Consider the following 26854-nt stretch of genomic DNA (forward strand, 5'->3'; position numbering starts at 1 on the left):
CTCGCCCAATGGCAGGCGGCGCGGGGTGTAGCAGCCAGCCAATAGGGCTGCGGGGGCGGGGCGGCGCGGCGCTCGAGCGGGCGGTTGGGCCCGGTGGAGGTGAGCGCGCGGCGGCGGGGCCGGGCGGGGGCTCGGGCTCGGGCTTGGGCAGGGTCCCGGGTTCGGTCCCGGCGCTGCTCCATCCCCGGGGCCCGGCCGAGCTCTCCAGCACAGCGGGTTTCCTCCGGGCGCTCGCACTGCCTGCGGCTGCCGGATGGGCGAAATCCCTGTCCCGTGCCCTTGTTATGGCGGGTTCGCCTTTAAAACACGCGAGCTCTGTGACAAAGGCGGCAGAGCATCCGCGCTTGCGGAGCGCGTGTTTCGCTTGGGCCGCGCCGGGGCAGTTTTGTCTTGGTGATTTCATGGTGAGGCAGGTGCGGCAGAGCCCTGCGGGTGCCCTCGCAAGGGGAAGCTGCTGCCCCAGCCCGGGGGCTGCCGGCCGGCCCGGCCCTCTGGGAGCGCCCGGAGTTCCTCTCTTGGGCCCGGGAAGGTTTGTGCAAACCCTCCATCTGCGGGCTCTTCCCGGGCTGGCTGAAGGGAGGCCTGACTTGATAATTCCTCGGGCCAGATTCCAAGATTTAATCGTGAAAATGGTATTATGAACGCTTTTATAAATCTCACAGTTAATGTAGGTAATGGAACGTGTTGCCCGGTGAGGTTGTGGATGTCCCAACCCTGGAAGTGCTCCAGGCCAGGCTGGATAAGGCCTGCTGGGAGGTGTCCCTGCCCTTGGCAGGGGCGTTTGGGACTGTATCTTTAACCCTTAACATGATTCTATGCGGTGAAAATAAAGGGTTTATTACAGTTTTGGGTAGCAATTCTATCATGAACATGAACGTAGTACTAGAGCTGGAGTACTTCATCTGGCCATGCAGCTGTTCTGGTGGGAAATGGTAATGTCTATTTTTGGTCTGGCTTAGGCTGAATTGGTGATCAGGATAAGAATTATGAAATTGATAAGTTAGAATTTTTTAAAATATCTGTAAAAATACTTGAACCTTAGTACAACCTCTTTTATTAATTTTTGTATACATTTTCTAGCTACTTTTTATACACAACTAGCATTTGCTCTCTTTATGCAACCTTAGCTGTGTTAAGTTTTACCAGCTTGGTAGAACTGGTGTTTATACTTTGGACTTCTAAATAGTGCTAAAGATCTGCAATTCCCAAGGCTTTTCAAGTTTATTATTGCTAAGTACTTTTTGGAGAATGTGAATGATTTCCAGCTGCTCTCAGAATTTAATCCACACACCTCTTCCAATAAAGGACTTTTGAGTTTTTGGTGAATCTGTTCATTCAGTTACTGAGACAATCTTGAACTTTTTTGTGCTGTAAGAACAGTGTGACCAAAGTGCTCTTAATTTGGTGGCTGACAGCAGCATGAGAATTAATAATGCACAAACTGTTGTCTCTATTTTTCTTCAAACCCTAAGGTAGTACTCCTGTTTTGGAGGTAACCTGATATCCATATGCCAAAGATGTAGAAGGGCAGCCATCCTTAATATATATGCAGTTTTACTGAAAATTTCATGTTTATCCAGTCTTGGGCTAACTATGGATCCACAAATGCTGATGCTGCAGATAACTTGGTACCAGTAATGTCTCAGTCGCATGTTCTGCTGTCATGCCCTTTCTGGTTTTTTCTGGTGTTAGTAAATACCTGCAGGGCTGTTCAGTGCACTGTGGGTAAGGGTCACAGTGATCTGTTACAGTAAGGCAATTTTGTTTGAAAAAACTTGAATGTCGGTCGAGACCAGTGCAGCAAAGGACTGTGTCACAGAGCTTGTTCCTGGCTGAATCTGTGGGTGCTTGTGCAGTGCTGCTCAGCCAGGAGAGTCTCTTAGATATTTCCAACTGTTCCTCAAGATCCACATGAATTTACTTGGCAAGTAAATGATGGCAGCAAGAAAACATTAACTCTACATTCTCATCCAAGTGCTTATTTAAGTTGATTTTGCAATGTGCTGACTGCTGTCAAGCCAAAGACTTGGAGCCCAGGACTCTGGGAGGGTGCTCCCAACTCACATGTGTCTATTGACTTGTGGTTTAGCTCTGCTGCAAAGGACAAATTTTCTCTTGACTGAATTCTACAAACGTTTTTAGTCACTGAGTGCTGTACCTGGTTCTTGCTACCATCAGGCTACAAGTAGAGTACACTTAAAAGTAAATAGTTGTTTTCTTCAACTCCTTGCAGAAATGGCTCAAGAAGAGATGGAAGTTGATCTCCAACCAGTGGCTGGTTACTCAGTGGAGACCCTCCAGACACTCCCCCCGGAGCCCTCTGCTCACACAGCGCTCTCGTCCCACGTTCCTGTGCTCGGGGAAGGAGGAGGCAGCGCTGCAGCCCTTCCTGCTGAGGATGCTGTTGTCACAGCCAGTGCAGGTGCAGGGGAAGCACCTGCAGAGCCTGACCTGCAGACGGGTCCTGCCACGGCCCCCAGTGGGCAGCAGAGGCTACAAGGGACGTTGGATCAGTACCAACCACTGCCCGTGCCACAGCTCACACAGCACCCGCCAGTGAGGAGAGCTCGCAGGCAGCAGAGAATTGGTGGTTCCCAGAGGACAATCAGTGCCAGGTAAAGCAGAAACAAAATTGGGTCTGAACTGCCCCCTGATCAAGTCCAGCATCAGTTCAAAATGTCCTTGCTTCCTGGCTTTCAGAGCCCAGCTCAGGTGTGTGGCTAGGGCCAAATCCAGAGTACCTCACTTAGCTTTTAAGTTCAGTAATAGCACAGCGACTTCTGGTCTCTTCTGGCATGTTCTTTGCCCTTGTTAAGTGAACCCCTTGTTCCATATGTTGGCAGGGGTGATGTTGACTTCTGAGCCCTTCTACATTTTGAATTTTGCTTGCAGAGCTTCTGCTACTGCTGTTCCCTCCGCACAGCCAGATTCCTGTCTATGATTCCTGCTGATTCTCAACAGTTCCAGCCAACTTTTAGCTCAGTGGAGCTTGTGCTCTGGTTTTCATTTCACCTTTGGTTTGGGGTCTGCCTGATTACATTTGCTGGTGACAGTTGCTGCAGAAACTATCACAAACATACAAACTGATATTTTTCTGTAAGGCTTTGTTATTGTTTTGATTTGTTTTTTGTTTTTTTTTTTTTTTTTTCTTTCAGACAAAACAAAATATCCTCTCTGTTTAATACCATTTGGATGGGATTAAAGGGGGGTGAGTGGGGATACTCTCCAGCCAGAAAGAAATCCAAATTTTTAGTTTATTTGTTTTTCTCTCATCATTCTAGCTTTTGTATGTGCCAAGGGTGAAATTATAATTAACTGAAGCATTGCTTTTATATACAGCAAGACCAAAAGCTCCTCTCCTCCCGCTGATTAAACACAACTGTATTGTTTGCCCTCAGATTGCCTGTGAAGGTCACTGTAGTTGTGAGGGCTGGAAGGCAACCCAAGAAACTGAAGGATAATTGAGATGATAGCTGAACTGGTGGCAGAAAAGGGGAGAATGTTTCTATCTAGGGTCAAAGTTCCAGTAGAAAAGAAGAGGGAAAGTAGAAAGACTAAGCACAAAGTAGATGGAATGAGGCTCTGATCCAAGTGGCATGCATTTCACAGTACCAGTTCCTCTAGGAACCAAGGCTGAGTTAGAGTTGGAGAGACAGCTTGGGAGTTTCCTTAGGCTTATTAGAGAATGATACTATGTTTTTCTCCTCTCCAACCCTACCATCCCCTTCTCCCACAAAAGAAGGCAATGTCGTTGTTGTAATGAGAAGATTTTCTTTGAAATAAGCAAAATGGGTTGTTGCTGATCCTGCTGATTGTTCACATGTGGTCTATCCTATGTGAGTGCCCCCCTACCGGAGAAGGCCTGACTGGATAACAGTGACACCTTCCTGCTGCAAAGCCTAGAAATTTTCCTGCAAACATTCATGGGGAAACAGGATGAGTCTTTAGCTTACCTGAAATAACTGTGGCTTTTGTTTCTTGTGTTTCTGGACGCAGGGCAGCATTGGACCATTACTTTCAAGTCAGTAGGACCCAAGAGCCATCTGCAGGGCCAGTTCCACACCCGGAGTTCCCCACTATTGTGAGGGATACCCAGGCACAGCACCCAGTCGAGACAATAGAAGTGAGTGACTCTGACAGCAGCACTTCTGAAGAGGCGGAGGAAACAGTGGAGGCAGCAGCACCACTGTTACCATCAGCCCAGGAGACTCCTCCAGCAGCAGGCTCAGGAGGTTTGTGCTGTATTGGAGCTGTGTAGTGACTGATTTCAGACACTTTTCTCACTGTTTGAAAACTCAGCAGGGAAATCCTTTCGAGCTTCTCAACAGACGGTGCTCAGAGATCTTTGTGCCCACATCTGACAGGAGCAGGCTGCTGCCACACGGCTTCCTGGCAAGCAGCTCCTAAGAGCAGCAGCAGCAGCAATGGGTGATTGCTACCATAATGTTAAATACTATCTTTTTGTGTTTGCAGACTGCTACTTATTCTGAACATTTCCAGGATTATTTGTAACTTAAATTTAGAGATTATTGCTTGCCATGCTTCCACTCTCATATATTATTAAAGAGTGCTGTTGAAGACATCAAGTCACATCTTGGACATCGGAAAGTGCTTTCAGAGCAGGTTCTGCTTCAGTATTTTTTAATTATTTGAGATTTCAGCCTGCTTTAGTTTATTTTTCATTCCTGTGTGGCACTTAGCTGAGGAGATGGAGATGCTTTTTGTTTATCTTTCCTCATTTCTTTCTGTCTCACAATTTTTATCTAAACTCATGTTCACAGGCTGACATACACTTCGATTACATTTTTTGTGATGAACAAGCACAGTTTATGTAAGAGTGCCAAATAGTTAACTTGCTAGTCAAGATTATTGATGCCCAGAGAACACAAGAACAAGGATATTTTTTTACTTCCGTCTCTAAGGAATGATTGATTGATTCTCCGCCCTCATTTTGGTTTTGATTGGCCAGCCCACCTCATTACCTTTTTTCAGAGGGTATGTGTATGAGGGGTCTTTTGAACAGATCTATTCTGCTTGCTCTGGGCTAGTTTTACACATGACGGGAGCTCAAGCTGTTATGTGCTGTATATTATTGTGTGAACATATGCTCTCTGCTGGATTTTCTGGAATTCCCTTGTTGCTTATATAAGCCAGTGGCTCCTCTTACAGCCCAGAACCACAGAGGCTTTATTGACATTAGGCAAGGTCAGGTGATTCTTCCACTGGATGGAGAATATCTGCCTTGATTACTAATTCTGCTTTGATTCTTTTGTCAGGAGCCAGAGGGGAAGCAGTGATTTCTGCTCCTTTTTTACTGTGCTAGTGGTGGTGATCTCCACATAGCAATTCAGTGTGCCCATGCCTCAACAGATGGGCTGACAGAGGCCCACCACAAAAACATAGGGAGAATACCAGCAGAATTGGTAATTCAGACAATTACCAGCTGGAAAACTGCTGAAGTCAGAGTGAATGGACAGCCAGCATACGGGAAATGCTTTCTTGGCACATGAAATATGCATGCCTAGATCCCTTGGCAAAGCAACTTCTGCTATCGGTGTCTGTCTTTCTCAGGGCATAATGATGCAGGAATATAATCTTACATCAGCCTAACTATAGACCAGGTCTGTTTGTTTTGTGCAGGTCAGAAAATTCTGATAACAATTGCTGTCCTTAAAAGACCTCGCCTTTTTCACTGAAATTCTGTTGCTTTTCATAAAAGAAAACATAACATTATTCAGCACTACTGTTCATGTAGAAGGCCTTACACACAGGGCCTGTGTCCAGGGCACTGATATGAAACTGTGCTGTGTCACTACTTTACCTTTGTCCTGATGATTTCAGATCAAAGCAGGAAAACTCCTTTTCAGCCCATTATGAATCAGGTTATTTAAGCAATGCTTTCTTTAGTTTCCAGTCAGGTCCAAGCAGAACCATCTCAAGCTTTGTCTCAAGCTTCTGCAGAACATGAAAATCATGAAGATGAACCTGAAGTCCAGCAAAAGCAAGTAAGGTCAACTAAATGCTTTTAGAGACAAATTATATACGATAAATGCTGCATTTTCTGAAACAGTTGTGTTGTTTTTGTAATTTTTAATCCTAGACAACTCCATTAAAGAAACTGGAGTCATCAGTTCCTGTTGCACATCAGGATGAGGAGGAAGGAGATACCTGTGCGATCTGCTTTGAGCAGTGGACCAACGCTGGGGACCACCGCCTGTCTGCGCTGCGGTGTGGGCACCTCTTTGGCTACACCTGCATTGAGAGGTGGCTCAAGGGACAGGCAGGGAAGTGTCCTCAGGTAAAATGCCTGTTATGTGCACTGGAAAGCACTTAAAGCACTTACTATGTGTGCCTAACCTGTGCCTCAGATGTGTCACTGACCGTTATTTTGATGTTATTAGGCCTGTAACAACTAGCAGTACTTTAAAAGGTCGGTTATGACTTGGATCTTCTCCCTGAAGTAGAGCATTTGTGAATAGCAGATGAAAAGGTTTGAGAGTTCAAGTGCTCAACTTGGGAATAGTTTCAGAATGCCCCAGTTTGGTCCTGGAGAGAACCACCTGGAATGGAAATAGCAGATGGATTCCTAGACGCAATTAACTAAGCATAAAGACGGTGTTATTGGACAGAAAATCTGTCTGAGAAATGTTTTGGAGCCACAGAATGGTTAGGGTTGGAAAGGACCCTAAAGATCATCTAATTTGGTTTTCAGTTGATTAATCTTCTGTTTTGAGCTGCGTCTGCTTTTGCAGCCTTTAAGAGGACCGGGTTGTTTAGGAAGCTAGCAGAGAGCAAACTGAGAACCAGGTTACATCTTTTAATGTCCCTTTGCAAGTGGTAAATCAGCATTTGAAAGATTTCTTTCTATGGTTAATACTGATCTCCTTCAATGAGGTCTACACTTCTATGTGATGTTTCCATTCCTTACTCCTTTTTTCCATGAAGGAATGTTGACAAAAAATAGGTCAATGAGTACCTTGTAAATAGGATTCAGTTCTGGCACTTTCTGAGTCGGTGGCTGGAAGCCCGGGGTTTCTTTGGCTTTGTCATTTTGAGAGCTTCTGTATTCTTGCTTGACTTTGCAGGATTCCCTTCTCTCGACAAGAAACTTCCTCTTGATGTGTGCTGTGACTAAACCTAAAGAATCCCTGTTGCCATAGCAAAGGTCCAAAGTTGATTTTTCTTACCCCTGTCAATTCTGTGTAAGCTTTTCTTCCACGCTTCAGGCCCAGACAGAATTCTGAGAGACCTGCCTGGCATATTTACTCTTTGGAATTTTGTGACTGCTTTCTTCTTGAACACTAACATCTCAAGGGTTGTTTGTTCTCTCTTTCTCTTCCAATGATACAAATACTAAAAACTTCCTGGGAGAACTTGCTCTGGAGAGAACCTTGAAGCTAAATCATCTTTCCTTCATTTTCTGTCACCCTCCTTTGCAACTGGGCGTTCTCTGGTTAAATGGCCTGGAGTTGCTGTGCATGGTCTGTATGCTAAGTGGCTTGAGTGTGAGTTACTGTGAAATTGCAGCATTCCTGATCCTGCCAGTGGCAGCTGCTGACTGCCAGGAAAACTGTCTTGGCCATTTACATCAGTTTTTACAAAGGGGGGAGGTTTTCTGCTCTGATACTATTGCTTGTGATATCTTTGCGCTGCTAAGTAATAGACAAGCCTGCATTTGAAGCACACACAGTAATTGAATGTTTAGCTGAGGTTACTCGATCTGAGTATTCACCTGCCTCTTTTCTCATCAACAAAGAATATTTGCAGAACAAACTTGGAAGAAATTATGGCATCTGCAAGTTCTAACTTGCCTTCTTTTTAAGGTGAATATAATGTACTAAATTATTGCAGCTAGATGGAGAAAATTATTGAAATATCTGACTCCCTGTGTGTCACTCAAGTCAGTGAGATGTTAGTGTTTCATACAACACTGGAACACTTATGGATTTGGGCCTGTACAATGTAATTCAAGGAATATAGTACAGAAATAAGAGTTTGGAGTATACTCAGGGGTTCCTAAATTCTTGTGTGTTGGCCAAGCAGCAAGTCTTGGTGTTTTCAGACCTGAGGCTGGGCTGGTGTTTTGTTCTAGATCTTCTTGTTTTCACTTCTTTGTCTGATTTGAGCTTTTTTGTCCCTGGAACTTACTTGATCATGCTGCTTTGCTGGTGCATTAGCAGAATGCATTTAGTGGGAGGCAAGGAGATGGCTTATTAAAGATGAAGTAGAATATGCAACTTTAGTTGTAGCCCTGCTTAGAGCTCTGGTGTCTGTATGAGGGAGCACATTACAAACATACTTGTGTTTGTGGCATTGTTTTCCAGTAGAAAGCCCCTCCTTTCAGAGCTAAATAAAACAATACCTAGGGACTCGTAGGGATGCATAATTTGGGTAGTTCAATGCCTGTAGATGAGCTGAGCTTGTGTTTGCTTTCAGTGCAATAAGAAGGCCAAGCGTTCCGACATCGTGGTCCTGTATGCCCGCACGCTGAAAGCGCTGGACACCAGTGAGCAGGAGCGCATGAGAAGGTACCTGGCACTGAGAGCTGCACTCTGCCTTCTGCTTCATGCTTTCATTTCCTGCACTGTCTGAAGCAATTTGTACAGTCCCTTGGGGTTTATCAGGAGTATAGCTACCTTAAAGAACCAAGGCCTTGCTGTGTTGCATATCTTAATTTTCTGTTGGAACAGAATTCTTGAGTTTGCATTTTGTGGCCCTGAAACAGCAAAAGCTGTCTTTTGCTATATCCTGAAATGTTATCATGGGACAACATGCAAAGTTGATGCTAAAAGGCTGTATATTGCTAATTCATCATTAGGTGGGAAAAGCAAGGCATAGTTAGGAATGCAAGGAGGGTGAATAGCTGACCTTTTCTGCCATCTTTTCTGTATGCATTAAACAGAGTAATACCTCATATGAATCACTTTCCATCTTGCTTAGTCAAACTCTTCATGTAGCTTTACTTGCAAAAGGTCAGCAAGCATTACTATGACTCCCACTTCCCGTTCCAACTTAAATGTAGACTTTGTATTGAAAAAGGGAAAAGCAGGTATGAAAATGGGGACTCATTTCTTTTCAGTAAGATGCTGTCACAGATACTATTCTGAAATGAAAAGGCTGCAGATATCTGAGTTCTTCTGAGTCTCATGTTGAATAGAATTTAATTGGGGTTTCTTCACGTCTACAACTACACTAATGTTCTTTCAAGGCAGTCTTTCAACAGAAACCTCACTATCCTGGTAATTATAGATCAGAAATGATTGAGGAGTAACAGTCAGGAAGGAAAGAATCTCTTCTCTCCAGATTGCCACAGCCTGATGGTGTTTGAAGTGTACCTTTAGAAGGGTGATGCTTCTTTCACTGGATTAACACAGAAAAATTAATTATATGTATTATTTTTTTGAAAAGCATGGAAGACATTTCGGGGTGTAAATCTTGTTATCTCTCATGAAGGGGTAGTTGTCTGACTTCTGTTTGTGTCTCAGAACCTCACTGCAGCCGTTCCCCACATGCCCTGCCCCTCCTCTGCCTCCTGTTTTTGTTGTAGTCAGGGAGCAGTGATTGTCTGTGGGTACATGGAGCTGCTGGCAGTAGCTGCCTTTGGCACACAGCCATGAGTGGAGCAGAGATGTGTGTGTGCATGCATTAGTCTTGTTTGCACATAGTCTTAAATTAGGTATAAGATCATGGGGTTTGTTTGTCACATTCAAAAAACCTACCAGCCTTCAGGCTTTGAGTATGGACATAAAGAGTGTGTTTATGATTGTTAAATAGGCATTTCATCTGTTTCTTCTGCAGGAAAAAAAAATCACATGAAAAAGCTATAAGGAAAAGACAGAATTCTGTGCTTTGGAGCATGCTAGGTTAGGTCTGTGCATTTGCAAAATACCTAGGCAAGCTAGAGCTCTTTGCACATGAATGACAGAAATAACTGGAATATTGCAGCTTTTGACATACAGAATGCAGTGGGCAACACAGACCAAGTGTAAAGCTAATTTTAAGGAGTGTTGGTGTTTCTTTCCCCACTTTAGCTATTCCTTCATGTAAGCCTATAAGAAAGAAATAAATTCAAGTAATTTATCCAAAGTGCTGTTGCTAAATAGTGTGTATGCACTTTTGGGCTCAAGGTGAGGTTGTAAGTGGGTCTTTTTTATGGGCATTCACAGGGAATTTATCTGTATCATTTTTTTCTGGTACAGATATATTTTCCTAAAATACAAGATTAGCTACTGGTAGTAGAGACAAGCTTGAAGATCTTGCTGTAATATAGTTATGCTATGATGTGCTGTGTTACTGACACAGTGTATTACATGGACATCGTGGTATAGGATTTGCTTAAGTGTTTCTGTAGGGGAAGGAAAATTGATTTCTCTTTCACTCTCCTCTACTAAATTAGTCCTTTTGGAGAGGATGAGGAGAAAGGCTGCTGGAACAATACTTGAAGTGAGTCATTCAGAACAATTGCATAACTGAATATCTCAAGGTGAATGTGTTGGGTTAGTGCAGTACCAGGTTTTCTGTGACTGTGGATTTGCCTGAACAGAACTTATGGTGGGATGAAGTCAGAGGGCAGGAGCTAACAGCCCAGAAAAGTATCCAAGATAATACCTAGTCCTGAGGTTTGCTTTCCTCTCCTTCCTCCAGCTCTTTAGAAAAGGAGCAAATATTGCGGAGACAGGCAGAGCTGGAATCTGCACAGAGCCGTCTCCAGCTCCAGGTTCTGACAGGTGAATGCAGAAAGCTCCGCAAGCAAGTTCAGGTGAGTCTCATGCCACAAATACACATAATGTTTCTTTCTCTTCAGCCTGCCTTTTCCATCTTCCCTTAGAGGTGAGAGGACAGAATTCCTGTTTTAGTAATCATCAAGGTTTAGTAAATTCAATTGGTGAATCATCCCAAGCTGGTAAAGACATCCTGGGCTGGAATTTTCATGTGTGCTATAAAAACTCTGGCTTTTTCTTGTGCTTTTAAGCCTTAGTTGAACTTGCAGCACAACACTAGAGTTGTTTGAATGCTGATGTTGCAGGTTTCCCCTCAGGTTTTGTGGTGCCTGGAAAAGCATGGTGATAAAGAACCAGACTTAGTCTCCTCATCTTGCTTGTACTTGCATCAAAATAAGCTTTGGAAATCTCTGTAGTAAACCTGCAATACAACCTACTATCACTAGTTAGTCAAGAGTCTTTGAGAAGCAGTTTGTGAAGAGGCATGGCTACTTGCAAAATCAAAAGAAAACAAAAAAACCTTAGGGGTTTGGGTATTTTTGAAGGTTAGTCAACATTTCAGTTTAACACCTTCTGGTGCCCTGGGCCCTGGCCTGTCAAACAGGGGAAGCTGTACATAGGCTGAGCAGCTGTGGAGAGGCACCTCTCTCAGAACACAAATTACTGACTATAAATGATGGGTTGTTGAATGACTGCTTCCTTCTGGCTTATGCAATACTGAGATATTTTGTAACTCATCCCAGCTTCTTTTACATAATTCCTATAGATTATGGACTCTGCCAATGCTTCAAACTGTGAAGGTTTTCCAGTGAAAACCTAGGTTTTCCAAGAGTCTGTTTCATTGCCAGTTTGCTACCTTTTGTTGAATGAGGCAGATAATATCCTCTCACTGTCTAGTAGCCTGCTTATTTTTAGGCTTTTTATTCCTGGAATCTTTTTTATAGCCTTGGCTATTCATATCTGTACATTAAACAACATCCTCTTAGCTGAAGTCTTCCTGTGTGACTTAAGATAAGGCTTTATAAATTTCCTACATTCCTGCATGAAACCATATGCTCATCATCACTAATAAGAAAATTGGTCCACTTCAAACTTTGGCTTAAGAAAAATGCCAATAAGATAAAATTGCAGGTCCATAATGTTTTCCTGTGATTCATTTGGTCTTAAATGATGGAGTATCCAGTCTAACGGAATTGAAGTCACATGTTATAAAGATTAGGTACCCTGTGTTCTTTAAGCTCTATTTCAGTATTTATACTGCATTCTTCATTGTACTATAGTGGTTAATGCAAATGCTGGAAGCAATTTTAAGGTGCTTGTTTATACTGTGAATAAACTTAAAGTAAAACAATATACTAGGGAGCAAAAAAGTCAGCAGGAAGTCCACAAAAGTCTTTAACTTGTTTGATTGCATTTTGAGCAGATGCCTAATGAGCTCCTTGTTTTATGAGAAGTCATATAGTAAAGCAACTACTTGCATAGAAATATTTAGATTGGGAGGTTTCTAGCCCAGCCCTGGTTGCTTGATTGCAGTGTAGGGTGGAATTGTTCCGGTTTTTTTGTTGCTAATGTTCTTGAACTGTGCCCAGCAGCAGTCATGGCACTAGTTATGTCATTTTTTTAGGTTTGTATGCATTTTTCTGTGCTCTTACCCTTCGAGAGTCTTGTCCATTATATTTTGTTATTGAAGTACGTAATGTTATTGAGACCATATCAGCTATTAGGGCTGTAACCTAATAACTCAAAACTGTTCTGAATTTATTGCAACTGGTGGTTTTCCTTTCCTATTCATTATGCTCCTCTGCTGCTTCTTCTCCTGTATGCTCCTCAGAAAGACTTTTGCTCCATAGCCCATTCTTTCCCCCTGGTGTGACTGTGTTCATTCATCACTGCAAAGGTGAGCTGAAATCTAGAGACAGTCATAGCATGTGCAGAGAGAGGAGTCTGCTCTCAAGGCCATTAGTTGACACCAGGCATCAAGAAAACTGCAAAGCATCTTAAAGGAAAGCATAGGCCTTTACATAATGAACAGAATGTTCTTTTGAGCACAATTAGTGGAATTTGTCTGCAGCACAGTGTTTTTAATCACCTTGCTAATGTGCCTTCAGTAAGACTTCCCGGTTCTGCTGGGTTTGTCCATTGTGTTTAAATGTAAACATTAATAATCCTTGTGATTTTAATTGCCTTGTTTCCTTTTTAATAACTTGTGTGAAAGTTGAATGTTGAGTGCAGGTGACAGGGAGAATTTTGTAAGGTCCCCAGAACAACAGATAATTTTAATCTCTTCTGATCCCCAGTGATGGTGATTTTCTCCCTTCACCTTTTAGAAATACTGAGTTTATTAAATTTTTGATTAAAAGTTACTTTCTTCTAAGTTAGTTGTGTTTTGACTGACTCCTTACTCTAAGCCTGAAGCTATAGCTTTCATCATAAGCATCCTGGCAACCCTCACACCCCTTCATCCTTGCCCAGGTTGTTTTGTCTTTTCTTGCTCTAATGGAATGATCTGGAGTCTCCAGCTTCCTGTTGTTTTGTTTTTTTTCCTTAAATTTTTATATTCCCGTGGGACATTTGCAATGTGCTTGATGCCAAAGAGATCAGACCTCTGTAAAGTATCAGAGCTGCTCTCCTCTTGAGCAGCTTCCAAAAAGTTATAGGTCTTCATAACTATTAATGTAGAGCTTGAACTTTGATCTTGCCTTTTTGAAAACTGCTGCCTTTGCTTTGATGCAGGTTGAGTGGTGGTGGCTGGTTCAGTATTGAGGCTGACTTGCAATTACTGATATATTCATAATCTCATTCTTGTGACCCTTAATTGTTTAAAGATTACATAGTGTTTGAAGCAGAACCTGCATTGCTTAGACAACAGAAAGCAAGTAGCAATTTTCCTTCACTATACCTTCCCTCTTAAATATCCCTGAGATGCTGTATTGTCTGGTTTTGACCTTGGGTTACAAGATGGTCAAAATACTTTTTGGAAAGGGACACTTCTGGTTGACTCACAATATGCTGATGCCACTACCTTCATTCCCACCTCACTCCTGATCTCAACAGAAAAAGGAATTCAAGGAATACCTTGTTCTTCACAGAAGCTGTTCTTGGCCATGCCTTTGCTGAATATCCTTGAGCATTCATCAGTTGAGGTGGAGGAAAAGAGAGGGGAGGAGGTGATAGAAGACAGAGCTGGAGCTCTTGAGAGTTGTGTCGTTCCTGGAATTTGCTGCACAGGGTTTACAAGAACAGGGTCATTGTCATTAAATAGACTGACTTGTTTCCTGCAACGCCCTTTGTGTTGAATCTTGGGCTTTTATTTTTTTATGGGGTATTCTGGAAATTCTGGAAAATGGTTTTAATTGACTTTCTCTTGTGTTTAGGGACACATAATACTTGGCAGTTCATTCCCTTCTAAACAGCATTGATCTGGTAATTGTTACTGGCTTTTATGTGTTGCCCAAGAGTCCTCTCTTTCACAGAGCGTAATACATACAATATCAGACTTTGAATACATTTTGCCAGCATTTACACAGCATTTGAACGCTTTTGTTGCTCACTGTCATAGGCCATGGACTTAGAAATGTAGTACTTCAGGAATAGCATGGAAATGGGACTATATTTCCCGCTTTTATCTGAGAACAAGTACAGTTGGAGCACCTGAAGCAGACAGCACAGAAGGTTACAGTGCTGGTGATGCATTAAAGCTCTTTGGGTTTTTTCTTTGCAGGAGCTGAAGGCTCTGGTGGCCCAGTACAATGTGAGCACTTTGCAGCAGCCTGGCAGCTCCCACACCTGCCTCCCAAGCAGCCTCCCTTCCAGCCAAAGCCAGCGCAAGTACCACTTGGAAAAGGTTTTTTTGGTGTCTCAGACTGGCAACTGCAGAGTGATGGCGTACTGTGACTCACTGAGTTGTCTTGTGGTATCACAGCCTTCTCCACAGTCTACTTTTATTCCTGGTAATTAAGCAAGTCAACATTTCAGGGCTCAGAAGTACAAGTTAATGTCATTTCTGCTTTGTCCGTGCTCCCTGTTTTGCTGCTTGGCCTTTGTATGTGCCTTGTAGGCTGAAAATACTTGTAAGACTCCCCATACTTCATCTGCTCCTGCATTGGTAGCTTCTACCTAGCAAAGGAGCTTGTTTGGCACTGCTATGGCAGAGTCCTAGCAGAGGGTCTCCAGCACTCCTGCTGGAATGCAAATTGTAGGTGGATTGATGTACATGCAGCTAATTTGTCAGTACTCTTAAAAAACAAAACAAACAAACAAACAAAAAAAAACAAAACCCAAAACAAAACAAAAAAACCTTGCCACCCAAAACTCCTTTTAGTATGAATGCCTGAAGCACTGTTCCCTAATGAGGAAATAGGAAGCCAAGAAGTCGTGGGCAGCCCTCGTTTTGTCTCACTGTTATGTCCAGGGGCCAGTGACCTGGCATCTGGACCAGTGCCAGTGGCTCTTTCAGTGTAGCATTAGGAGTCTGAGAGCACTTATTTGCAAAATGCTTTCTGACTGATGAAACTTACGTTATTTGTTTAATGGGTTTGAGGTTAATGTGCCTTATCTACGCTTAACAAAGTGGTTTTCCTCATTTAACTGGTCTTATTTTTCTGGCATTTGTAGCCAGGGACTGAATCTCTGAATGGAGGCTTTGTGGTGACTCTTGTAGTACACAGGTTAAGTTCACCTGTGACCATTCTTTGCTGTGATGCTTGTTCTCTTAAATAGCCATGTAATCCTGCTCTTTGTGGTTTTATCTGCCCAAGAGTGTCTTTGAAGAAGCTGGCTAAAAAGCAACAGGTCTTGTAACAAGAATTGCAACACTGGTACTGAATTTGCTCTTGCTTTCTGGGATCCTTAAGGATTTAGCTTTGTTGCCATTTGAATTAAAGAATGATTTGTGGCAGTTTTTACCCAAACAACAAATAATTTACATGTCCCACCACAGTCTTCAATACAGACTTTGTAGTTCTGGCATAGACAGTTCTATGCATATACTGCTTCTCAGTAATCTGCTTTACCCTTCTTCTGTGGCAGGTTATGGTGTTAAGATGATGAGCTTGGCCAACCTGAAGAGCAGTCAGTACATCCCCATCCACAGCAAACAGATTCGGGGCCTGGCCTTTGGCACTCGAGCTGATGGTTTGCTGCTCTCTGCTGCCCTGGACAACACTCTCAAACTCACCAGGTGAGCCCTGCTGCCTGTCCCTGCAGAGTTTAGCTGTGTGCAAGAGGTTAGGTTGGATTTTGTTCTGTCTTGCAGCACTTGCTATTCTGCTTTCTGAAAGATGCTGCAAAGATGAGATCAGGTCTGCATATTCTTTCTGCATGTGGGAGCTAGCAGAAGGGAGGACTTACTGATGCTTTTGTGTCTGTAAGGTGGAGGTGTCATGGAGCTACCTCTCTCTGATTATTTTCCCGTGGAAAACAAGTAATTCAGCACGAATTAGCCAACTGTGTTGAGAATAAATAACATAATATATAGACATGACATTTACTGTCCACTTGGTTTTCTGTTTACTGCAGGGAAATGTGAAGCATGAGAGCTTGTACAGCATGAAGCAGAAGTAAAGGAGTAGTTAGGCTGGGCTCCTTCTCTGCACTGATGTTGACTTTACCAATTTTAAACTTCTTGCAGATCATAGAATTTATCTGGGATGTGAAATGCATAAACAGCATTGTTGAGCATGTGCTAAGAGGCTCTCTAGAGCTACCAGAGTCTTAAAGCAGCAGGTTGGAGATTAATTATGCAGAGACTGAGAGAAAAATGTGTCCAGTCCTGTTAGAATTTACAGTTTATGAGTGTGTTTTCTTGCTGCTCTGCTGCTCCTCGGTCTTAAAGTGCTTCAAAACTTTGTTGGTTCACTGATTCTTATTGAGTTATGTTAACATCTCTGTGCAATCTGTCTGTCAGTATTTGGTTAGGCAGGATAAGTGTGTGTTTTTTGACTAGTCTCAATTCTTTCCCACAAGTGAAGCAATGAAGAGAACTTAATCCTGCAACAGAAATATACAGAATGTTTATTTCCCATAACCATGTTGAAATGTTTGCTAGACTAGTTAAAAGTAAATAAAACTGTCTCTGATGCTCAAGTCAAGGTGTCAGATTCCGAACTGATTAGGCTGATAATTCTTTTCATGGTTTAATCTGAAGAGTTAGCAAACACTGCAGCAAGGAACCAGACACTTTCATATCTGCTCACTGCCTGGTTGGCTGCATCAGAGCTTGTGATCCTCTTTTGTGCTTGCTGCCAGAATGTCTTGGAGTTAGGTGTTGGCTTCAGCAGCGCTTTCATACGTTTTTCAGTCTCCCTCTGAAAGAATAGTCCTCTTTGGCAATCTTTCTTCTCTAGTTACTAATTTCATAGTCATCCTCTCCAAAAGAATTATCCAAGATGCCTTTATGTCTCCTGCTCTGGCTTGCAGTTGTTTAAAATAGCACTGGGAGCTTGTTTGGTTTTGGGGGTTTTTTTTCATCCTGTTGTTTTGACCCAGTCACTGCTCTAGTATCAAACTCCCTGTTTCCCCAGCTAGATCTTAGTAGTTGTTCCCCTTACACTTAACTGGGAGCAATTACTTGTTTCTCTGGAGTCATGAGCATAATCACCTTCCCCAGGGAGAAGCACATGTGTTACAAAGGATGTCTGGAGTTACTTTGATATGTGCAGTCTTCTGTGCTGTTCTCAGGGTGCAAAAGCATGTTGACAATGCTGCCCTTTGCAAATGCATCCTGATCTGATACCAACTTCATCTGCTATTCTGGGCTGTGCCCCTCTGTGGACTCTCTTCTTCTTTAGAAACTTGATTTGTAGAAGGAATAATTAATACTGTAAATGTACTTTCAACTGTCCTTAGTCACTCACTGTCTCACTCTTGCTTAAACTGGATTCTTTTGAGGCATAAATACTGTTCCTCTTGTGTAAAAAAAGGGGAAATAATTAATGAGAGATGTAATGTGAAGAGATGAGCCCTGTGATCTCAGGAATATATGGTATTACAGGACTATACCAGCATTGCTTCTCCTAATTGTTTCCAGAAAAGTAACTTAGCTTTCTCTTGCCAGTAAGGCAGCTGAGACCCTGCTGTGAGATTTCCTCTCCCAGTCTCCAAAGATCAAACTGGAAAAAGACGCATTGGCCTGGAAGAATTGTAAATCACTTGACAATATCCAAGGGTTTATTCTGTTTGGGTTTTTAGATTCATGTCTGGAGTAAAGGAGGAGTTAATTGAGAATTTGGTCTAAAGAGAGATGCTTTTGTCTGAAGACTTTAAAGAGCTAGATTAGCTTACTTGTGTATTTTTCTCATCAGCAGATACTTGTGCAACTGGCCAACACTTTGCTTTTCTTCTGCAGCTTGGCAACAAACACTGTGGTGCAGACATACAATGCTGGCCGTCCTGTGTGGAGCTGCTGCTGGTGTCTTGATGATACAAACTATGTCTATGCTGGATTGGTCAATGGCTCTATCATGATATATGATCTGAGAGACACAAACTCTCATGTCCAAGAACTGGTTCCTCAGAAGTCAAGGTATGGCAGAAGGATTTATCATTCCTCTCAACTAATATGCATCAAGTTAAACACACCTTCTTCCATAAATCATGCAACAATTACAATAGTTTAAATTGTATTATGTGAATCTCTTGTTCAGACATTCACATTTAGCACAATCTCATAAGGTTGCATGGTGTTTTTATATGACTTATGCAGGTGCCAAGCACTTACGCTCCTTTTAAGGCACACAAGGGTCACAAGTAGACCCACTGGTGCAGTATAAATAGAAGAGCTGAATTTGTTTTGGAGCTGGGTTTAGTATTTAATTTTGAAAGGACAAATTACAAAGAGATATGAAATTCTGATGCTTCTGTTTCTTATGCTCTAGGAATCAAATGCTGATTTGCACTCATCTGATGTGTGCTGTCTGCTGGTCCTGTAAAACATAAGGCTCAGTAGTTAAGCTGGACTTAATTTATACTTGACACATCTACTGGCACTCCTTGCTTTAAGGACCATCTCACAGCCTGCTTAGACCCTTTCTTTGCCGTAGAGTTGGAGAACTGGAGCTCTGCAGCAGCGAGCAGAACACCAGCAGAGCTGCAGCCGACAGCACTGACTCTTGCCAATGACCCTTCCAGGTGCCCCATGGTGTCGCTGTCCTACCTGCCCCGGATGGCCTCAGCGTCGCTGCCTTATGGTGGGATATTGGCTGGGACCTTGGAAGGAGCCTGCTTTTGGGAACAGAAAGCTGGCAACTCCTACCAGCCTCATCACCTGCCCCTGGAACCCGGAGGTTGCATCGATCTCCAAACAGAGATCAACACGCGGCACTGCCTGGCAACGTACAGGCCTGGTACGTACTGGGATGTCTCTGTAGGCTCTGACCACTGCTTCTCACTGCTCGGGCTGAGCTCAGCAGCAGCTTTGGTGCTGTGGGTACAGCAGAAACACAGCACCTGCTCTTATTAGAGCAATGAGAATCTGCACATAGAGAAAAACTGGGGATAAGCAAAAAGAGGCAGCTGCAGGCTGGTGCTGCTTGTATTCCTATAGCTAAAGTCTATCTGTGAGTATGTTTTTCAAAAGTTACCTTTTTATTTCTACTACACAGGTAAAAATAACCCATGTATGCATTGTGTGATGATGGAACTGACTTGCAGCCCACTGACAGAAGGCTCAGAAGATGTGGTGTGTTCTTCTAACCCAGTTCAGACTTTCAGTGCTGGTCCCACTTGCAAGTTGCTGACCAAAAGTGCCATTTTTCAGAGCCCAGAGGATGATGGGAGTGTCTTTGTGTGTGCTGGTGATGAGGCATCCAATTCTGCTCTGGTATGTCTTGATCCTTTCAGTGTGGTGTAGGGGTTTATTGGAGTTCTTGGGAGAGAAGCCTTATCAGCCACAGCATCAGTGTGATTTGGTGGGAATTGTCATGCACATTACCATGTGTTAGTTGGTCTGTTGTACTGCTGTGGCAGATGTAACTTCCTGATAGCTTGGGACTTCCAGTCTTAGGCAAGGCTATGGTCTCCATCCATCAAAGGGCATGTAGGCAGTGGGCCCCTGCTGTCCCCCAGGGAAATGGGACTGGGCACAATGGCACAGCCTGGCCTTCTGAGTGGTGTAACAGACTCAGTAGGATAGTGTGGTAAGCACTGCAGAAGAAGGATGCAGGCTTTTTAGGAATGATGGGGAAAAGGACAAGGGTTGCCTTTTGTATGAAAATGCAGCCCAAATGCAGAAGATGGACAACAGGCTGCATGAGAGCTCATAAGTGGGATCAGAGAGGGTGGTCAGGGTGGCATTGTGCTGCAAGTCTTTTAAAAACTACCAAGCAAGGTGTGGAAGTAGAGAAAGGGTCCTATGAGTAAATTGAGGAAATCTTTTCTGGAGAGAGGAAGGTCTGTTCTGCATAGGAGGGGAGAGTTCTGCAGTTTTTGACCTTGTCTGTCCCTCCTACAGCTCTGGGATGCTGGAAGTGGTTCCTTGCTTCAGAGGCTGCCAGCTGACCTGCCTGTGCTGGATATCTGCCCCTTGGAAGTGAACCAAAGCCACCTCTTGGCTACTCTGACAGAGAAGATGGTGAAGATCTATAAATGGCAGTGAGCTGTTCCTATGTTTGCCACAGACTGTCCAAATAATGCTGCTGATAACCCTACACAACTGTTCAGTCCTGCACTTGCTGCTTACAGGAGACAGGGTCCATTACAGCACCTTTCTGGTGGGAAGGAACTGGGATATGCTGGTGCCCAGAGCAATTCCTTTCTTCTTCTGTATTCCTCTTTAGGCCTGCCCTTATTTCTTCTTCTGTCCTTTTTTTAGTCAAACTCCACAAGCTGCCTCAGCACAGCAATAGTTCCTGAAGTGTCTCCAGTGTGTTACTGCACTTTTTTTTTTCCACTGTGCATACAGCACAGGGAATTTCAAATCTCTGCTACTAATGAATAAAATAAGAGGAGCTTGAAGACCTGAGACTCTCACTGCACTTTCTTGTGGAAGCTTGCCATGACTACTGGGTGATGAAAAGGCATCTTGTAGCATTGCTGATACAGTGTGAAAGCAAGTTCACTGCACACTTCCAGTGGGAAGCACACTCCCAGTGTTCTGTTGAAGGTCTAGGGTCAGTTAGCAGTTATTCCCCAACAAGGATGGATCCTGTTTTGGGGCCATGGAGAGAACAGGCTTGAAAAATCTACAGAGAATCTTTTCCCTTCATAATTTTTTCCCATTAACATATAATTTGCACTGTAATTCCTTAATTCTCTGCCTTTCCCTTCTCTCTTTCCTGCTTTACCTGCAACAAACTTGGACAGTTTGGTTGTGGAAAATAAAAATAGTACTGGAGAAGTACAAGTAAAGAGGGAGATGATTCTTGTACTGCTGGCTGCTGCAGTCCAGTGTTCTTTCTTAAAGACAGGAATGTAGTAAAACAGCCAGTACATTGGAAAAGAATGCTGGCTGCTTCTGTTGTTTGGGGGTAAGGGAGCTGGATTTTTTCTGGTTTGAGGAACGAGTGGAAGCTCAGTGATTACATCAGCTGGTTTTTACTGACCTTTTGTCTTCCTTAAAGGACAATTTACAGCTCCACAACTGGTGACAGGGAGCTTCCAGTTGTGTTTGTGTGAGTGTGTTGCAGCTACTGGTCTGTGTAAATGTGAGCCCGTGGGGTGGGATCACAGCCCGGGGATGTGTGGGCAGGTGCTCTCTTAGCACCTACTGTAAATACTCATCTCCAGGTCAGATCATGGAGGGGGACTTCAGTTCCATTTTATATGTAACAAAGTCAAACTTGTGAGGATGTTGGAAGCTGCAAGACAAGTTTCCTGTGCTGGAAGGTTATCCCTTGGCACATCTCTGTCTCTAGATGTGGTGAGCAGCAGCTGTCCCATTCAGATTGAGTGTGCCACCACTTCAGCTGCCAGGATAATTGTATTTGCTGAAGGCTGGGGCTTGCACAATGTGATCCTGTTTGTCTTAAATAGGACTGAGAAGATCTCAACTGTATATTTTTCTGTATAGTATTTTGTTCCTATATTTTTATACTGTAAAAATAAAGTGTTGTTTATTATCAAGTATAAGTGGTGCTGCTGTACTTTGAGGTCTCAGTGACATTCACTGGATGTCTTATGAACATTAGCAAGAGTTCCTTTATGCAGGTGAGGTTTCTCTTACTTTGTATTATTTCCAGGTCACACTGAGCTTCAGGCTGAAATAATGAAGGCATTTAGTGAGTGATTCCTCGCTGAACCATCCTGATCCAGCCAGGTGAGGGGAAAGAAAAGGGTTGAGCAAGGCTACACACATGGGACATCTTTTAAATGAAAATAACTCATTCATATGAGAATTTTTGGCATTTTAACAATGATCAGGAACCTAAGGGTTGGTAGAATGATATTGTGAAAAGGTCTCTGGTAACAGCTAAACCAGAAGGAGCAGGATGCTCTCTGCTATATTAGTACAATGAGCTTCTTGTTCTCAGCTATTTTGAGGCATTATTTATGTTCTGTCTACTCCAACACCATTTTACCACAAGAAATTTGGAAAGTTTCAAACATACAGAGGAAAAAGAATGAAAATGTTTTGGTTTTCTAGGTAGTTCTTTGGTTTTTGATTTTCTGGGTAACACTTGTTTTCTGCTTTGTATCACCATACAGAAATAAGAGATACAAACTTAAATGCTATTAAAATTATGGAACATGACACTTTCACATTCTCAGTTTTCAAACCTGGAGTATCAGAAAATATTCAAAGGTATGTGAGGAAACCTTGTAACACTTTCCTACTCCCAAGTTTGCAGCAGGCTGCAGGGAAGCACACCTAACTGATGTACAGAAAGCCATCAGCATTGAGTGCTGATAAAAGGTCAAATGTGTTAATTAAATATTTGCTCATCTCTGTCTGGAGTCAAAGGGGCAGATTTGGGATGAAAGGATGAAAGAAATCAGTGTGTCTGCATTGTGCAGGGCAGCTGTCATGAGAGGCTGAGCTGTTTTGCTCGTGTTGCAGGCATGAAGCCACTGTGTGGCTATTTCTGCCTCTGTCTCTGGGAAGATTTTGTTATCGTGGTGCAGGGTGGCCCCTTGGCAATTCCTGTAGTAAATCTGGTGTGAGGTGATAGGTAAAGCCAGGCAGTGCTGTGGTTCCTGCAGACAGGGCTTTGCTCTTAACTGCGCATGGGCATTTAAAAATATTTTTCTCCGGGCTATTGCAGGTTAGTACCTTTTTAAATTTTAGTTCCTGTGAAAGCAGGCCTGGGGGACAGTGCAGTGCTGGCCAGAGCTGGCTGCGGTGGCCGCTTGCTTGGCAACAATCCAGCCCCTGCTGCTCCCTGCAGAGGTTTGTTGGAGGTGGCTGGAGTTGGACAGCTGTGCTTTTGGAGAAGAGCTGTCCTCCACATCTCCCTCTAAAAGGGATAATCTAGTGTTAAACTGGTGATCCATAGGGCAAGGAAGTAGCCAGCTCCAAGGCTCCACATCAAAGAACTTTGCTGCCATAGCACCTACCCTGGTGCTTTAGCTTTTGAAGAGACTGGTGAGATTTTGACAAATAGTCAAAAATGTTACAGATGAGAAAAGGTCATCTGCAAAGCATGAGCCTAGAAACAAGCACAGCTTGGTGTGTGCATGTGTGCACCAGGCAGGACAGGCCAGTGCTTTTCTCTGCTCTGTCTGTACCGGCTGCTTCCTGGAGGGCAAAAAAGGAGCTACTTTGTGTTCCAAATCAAATTGGATTAAACTCAGACAATATAGCAAGTGAAACAAGCAGCTTAAACTGAACTTTGTTACACTGAGGTAGCCAGAGCATCCCAGTGGGAGTTCATTTAGTTCTTTTCTATTTGTGAGGAGACGTGACAAGATTTTCTTCTTATGTACATTTTCAGATTTTCTACCAAGGCAGTAAATTCCTTAAAAGACTCGCCTCTCTGCTGGTTTTGAAAGGGAGAATATACGGGGAAAAAACAGTTCAGCTGTCTTGCAGAGTCACCTGGAAAATTGAGCAGAGTGGGTCACAATGCCTCAGCAACAGGACTGCCCTCAGCTGAGCTGCTCTTGTGCCCTGTGAGCACTCAGGCATGTTGATGTCAGCAGCCTCCCTCACTTATGATAACGATATTTATCATTGTTTATTTGCTTTTATGATAAAGATATTTAGACATACTGCTGAGGAGGCAGAAATGCCTCCTGCTGACATTACTTCTCTTTACTGAAGGAGGTGGCTGTGCTCAGATGGCAGCCAGAGCTGTGGGTGCCCTGGTGTTACAGAGCGCTGCATTCTATGGGCCTGTGGGAAACTGTCCTGCGGTGCATCAGGCACAGTGGCACCAGCCAAGCGAGGGATGGGATTGTTCTGCTCTGCTGCAGCCTCAGCCTGAGTCCTGTGTGCAGCTTTGCTCACTGCAATATAAAAGAGCTATTAAGCTGTTAGAGAGTGTCCAAAGGAGGGTAAGGAACATGGTGAAGGGCCTTGAGGAAAAACCATATGAGGAGTGGTTGAGGTCACTTGGTCTGTTCAGCCTGGAGAAGACTGGGGGGAAAACCTCACTGCAGTTGCAACTTCCTCATCAGGGGAACAGAAGGGGCACTGATCTCTACTAACTGCGGTGATCAGTGACAGGACCCATGTGAATGGCCTGAAGTTCTTTTGGGAGAGGTTTAGATTGGATGTCAGGAAGATTCTTCACCCAGATAGTGATTGGGCACTGGAACAGGCTGCCCAAGAAAGTGGTTCCATCACCAACAGTGGCAGAGTTCAAGAAGCATTTGGCAATGGTCTCGGGCACATAGTGTGCTCTAGGGGATGGTCCTGTGTAGGCCTCAGACTTGAACTTGATGATTCTTGTGGGTCACTTCCAACTCAGCATATTCTGTGAAAATAGTGCCTCTAAGTGCAAAAGAAAAAGGAATTTGGGAACCTATGTCCTAGAAGGCTTATCCTTGAGACAAACTTTACAGGTAACACGCTCTCTCCAGCATGTGCTGGTCAAGAGTAAAGAAATGTCTCAAACTAATTTCAGTAATTATCCCACCCTGTGAAGCGTAATTAATTTGAGGGTCCAGGGGCTTTAGTTTTGCATCAAGTCCAATTTGGTACTTCTACTAGTGGTAGAGATCACAGAATAGGGAGTGAGTCCCTTTTGCTTCTGATGGTGTCAAGCTGGCAGCAGCACTGAGTGCCTGGGAAAGCATAAGTGGAATTGGGAAAGAACTGTGGCAGATTGGAGGAGGGCTGGAAAATTGCCCATATCTTTTTTTGCTAATGGTAGGTGCTAACTGCAAGACAGATCCACATCAGTATTGGGGGCAACAGTCTCTGCAGTTTTGGCCTGGGGCTTCTGATGGTTTGTGAGGCAAAGATGTGTCAAAAGCATCACTCTCTGGGGAAAAACAGGTCATATTAGGCCAAAACTTTGTGCCTGAGAGGCACAAAACTCCCCTTGCACTCAACACTCACAGGGTTGTAGCTGAAATATTGTCTCCTCTTTGTCCACAGCTTCCTTGGAAGGTGAGTATTTCCATAGTCTTCTGCTTATTTCCAAGTGTGGATGAGCAGCAGAACTGTAGGTCTCTGACCTACAAGAAAACCTGAAACAGTGAGGCTGAACCTGTGTATGTCACACAAATAAACAATGAAATACCAGACTAGGGTTGTTGCCTTAGCCAGTAATGAATAGTACTGAATGTCAGCTCACCTTGGCTCTCTGCAGCAGGATTTGTTGGTGGAGAGGATTGACCACTGGGAAAGGCAGTGCTGAAGTTTTAGGGATGCAGAGCTATGGAGGGAGGCAGCTGAGCCAGGCTGCACAAAAGGGAGAGGGCCTCAGGGCACTGTGTGGAGGCTAAGCTGGAATTCCAAACTGACATATAGGAGCAAGCAGTCTGTATCCAATTAAAAATTTGAGCAGCTCCTTTGCATGGACTGAGAAAGAACTTTTGTTGTCTCTGAAGTGGTGATCTGGAGAGCAAGGACACTGCTGGGAAGGAACAAGAGGTGTCCCAGCAGCTCAGCTCACTCTGGCCTTGCTGTGCAAAGCTGGGGGCCATATAAATGGGGTTTATTATTTAAGGTGATGAGACTGAAAAGTGCTGTCCACTCCAAAAGCAGGGGACTGCAAGCTCATAATGCAACACCCAGAGCATGAAAGCCTTGCTGCTAAAATGCTTAAAATGAGGCAAAAAGGGAATTTCTGCTAAAGGAGAGGGGCTGTAGTTGCAAGGAGCTGCTAGCTGGTTATCACACAGGCAGAGATGTTGCTGTCCCCAAAGAAAAACCTCCTCCTTGTTTAACTCACTGTGTGGACATGGTAAGCATAGGGCTCTCTTATGAAATGCCTGTTTAACAGTGATCAACACAGGATTAGTAAAATCTTAGTAAATCCTTAGTAAAATCTGAGGTTGGGAAAAGGTGTTCCCTGAGGAAAAAATTAGTCTCTGGAGGTCTCCGAAAGGTGGAAAGAAGTGAGCTGTAACCCAGCTCCACTGCTCTGTTCTGTCTTCATCCTGTGAGGGATGAAGGAGCAGAGCCAGCTCTTGCACTGGGCTAACTCTTCAAATAATTCTCACTAAACCAAATAGGCTGCCAAGCATGGGCTGGATTTTGCTGGCTTTTGTTTTCAAGTGTTCCCAGCTGCACAGCCCCTGGGTGCCAGCACAAAGCCACTTTCCCAAACGCTGTGTCCCAGTGTGACATTCAAACACAAGAAGCATGGAGACTTTGCTCCTCCCTCTCCTGCCCTTGCCTTCACCTGGATGACATGGCTGCAGTCAGTGGCCACACTGGGCTCAAGGTGCTGTGGTAGCTCCTGGATTGGGTGAGACAGTCAGAGGCATTCCCAAGAGAAAGGTTTCTTCCAGGCAGGATGAGGCAGCTTGGGGCAGGAAGGGAGCAACTCTACAGCTCTGCTTCACACCACCTCACTGAGCCAGGGCTGGAGCATCCTGGCATGCAGGCAAAAGCTTCTGACTTTGGCCTGATGCCAGCTTGTGCTGGGAAAACTGCTCCTGGAGTCGACAAGGAGGGGAATTGAGGGGGGATTCACCCTGTATCCCATATCCTTCTGCTGTTGGAAGCAAATCTGAGATTTGGGGGCAAACCCATCCTAGGAGGGTGCAGTGAGATCCTGGCAGGACATCTGAAAATTTGATTGCTG

General features: G+C 43.8%; 1 protein-coding gene across 1 annotated transcript; it reads left to right on the forward strand.

Moving 5' to 3' along the window:
* Positions 1 to 57: 57 nt before the first annotated feature.
* RFWD3 (ring finger and WD repeat domain 3) lies at positions 58 to 21088 on the forward strand. Its single transcript, XM_021541086.2, has 13 exons — positions 58 to 99; positions 2234 to 2615; positions 3997 to 4232; positions 5908 to 6005; positions 6101 to 6298; positions 8437 to 8528; positions 10645 to 10759; positions 14443 to 14671; positions 15750 to 15900; positions 18067 to 18243; positions 18849 to 19063; positions 19322 to 19539; positions 20170 to 21088. Exons 2-13 carry the CDS (start codon positions 2236 to 2238, stop codon positions 20311 to 20313), a joined length of 2253 nt encoding a protein of 750 aa, XP_021396761.1. The 5' UTR covers positions 58 to 99; positions 2234 to 2235; the 3' UTR covers positions 20314 to 21088.
* Positions 21089 to 26854: the final 5766 nt, after the last annotated feature.

Source organism: Lonchura striata, chromosome 13 (genome assembly GCF_046129695.1).
Source record: "Lonchura striata isolate bLonStr1 chromosome 13, bLonStr1.mat, whole genome shotgun sequence".
NCBI classification, from domain to species: domain Eukaryota; kingdom Metazoa; phylum Chordata; class Aves; order Passeriformes; family Estrildidae; genus Lonchura; species Lonchura striata.

What these genes read in the sequence shown, in the direction of transcription:
- RFWD3 (XM_021541086.2), top strand. Translation starts at nt 2,236, where the DNA reads ATGGCTCAAGAAGAGATGGAAGTTGATCTCCAACCAGTGGCTGGTTAC. An exon ending in GAGCAGGAGCGCATGAGAAG is followed by an intron (nt 8,529 to 10,644) that starts GTACCTGGCACT and finishes TCCTTCCTCCAG; the next exon opens with CTCTTTAGAAAAGGAGCAAA. An exon ending in CCTGGCAACGTACAGGCCTG is followed by an intron (nt 19,064 to 19,321) that starts GTACGTACTGGG and finishes TCTACTACACAG; the next exon opens with GTAAAAATAACCCATGTATG.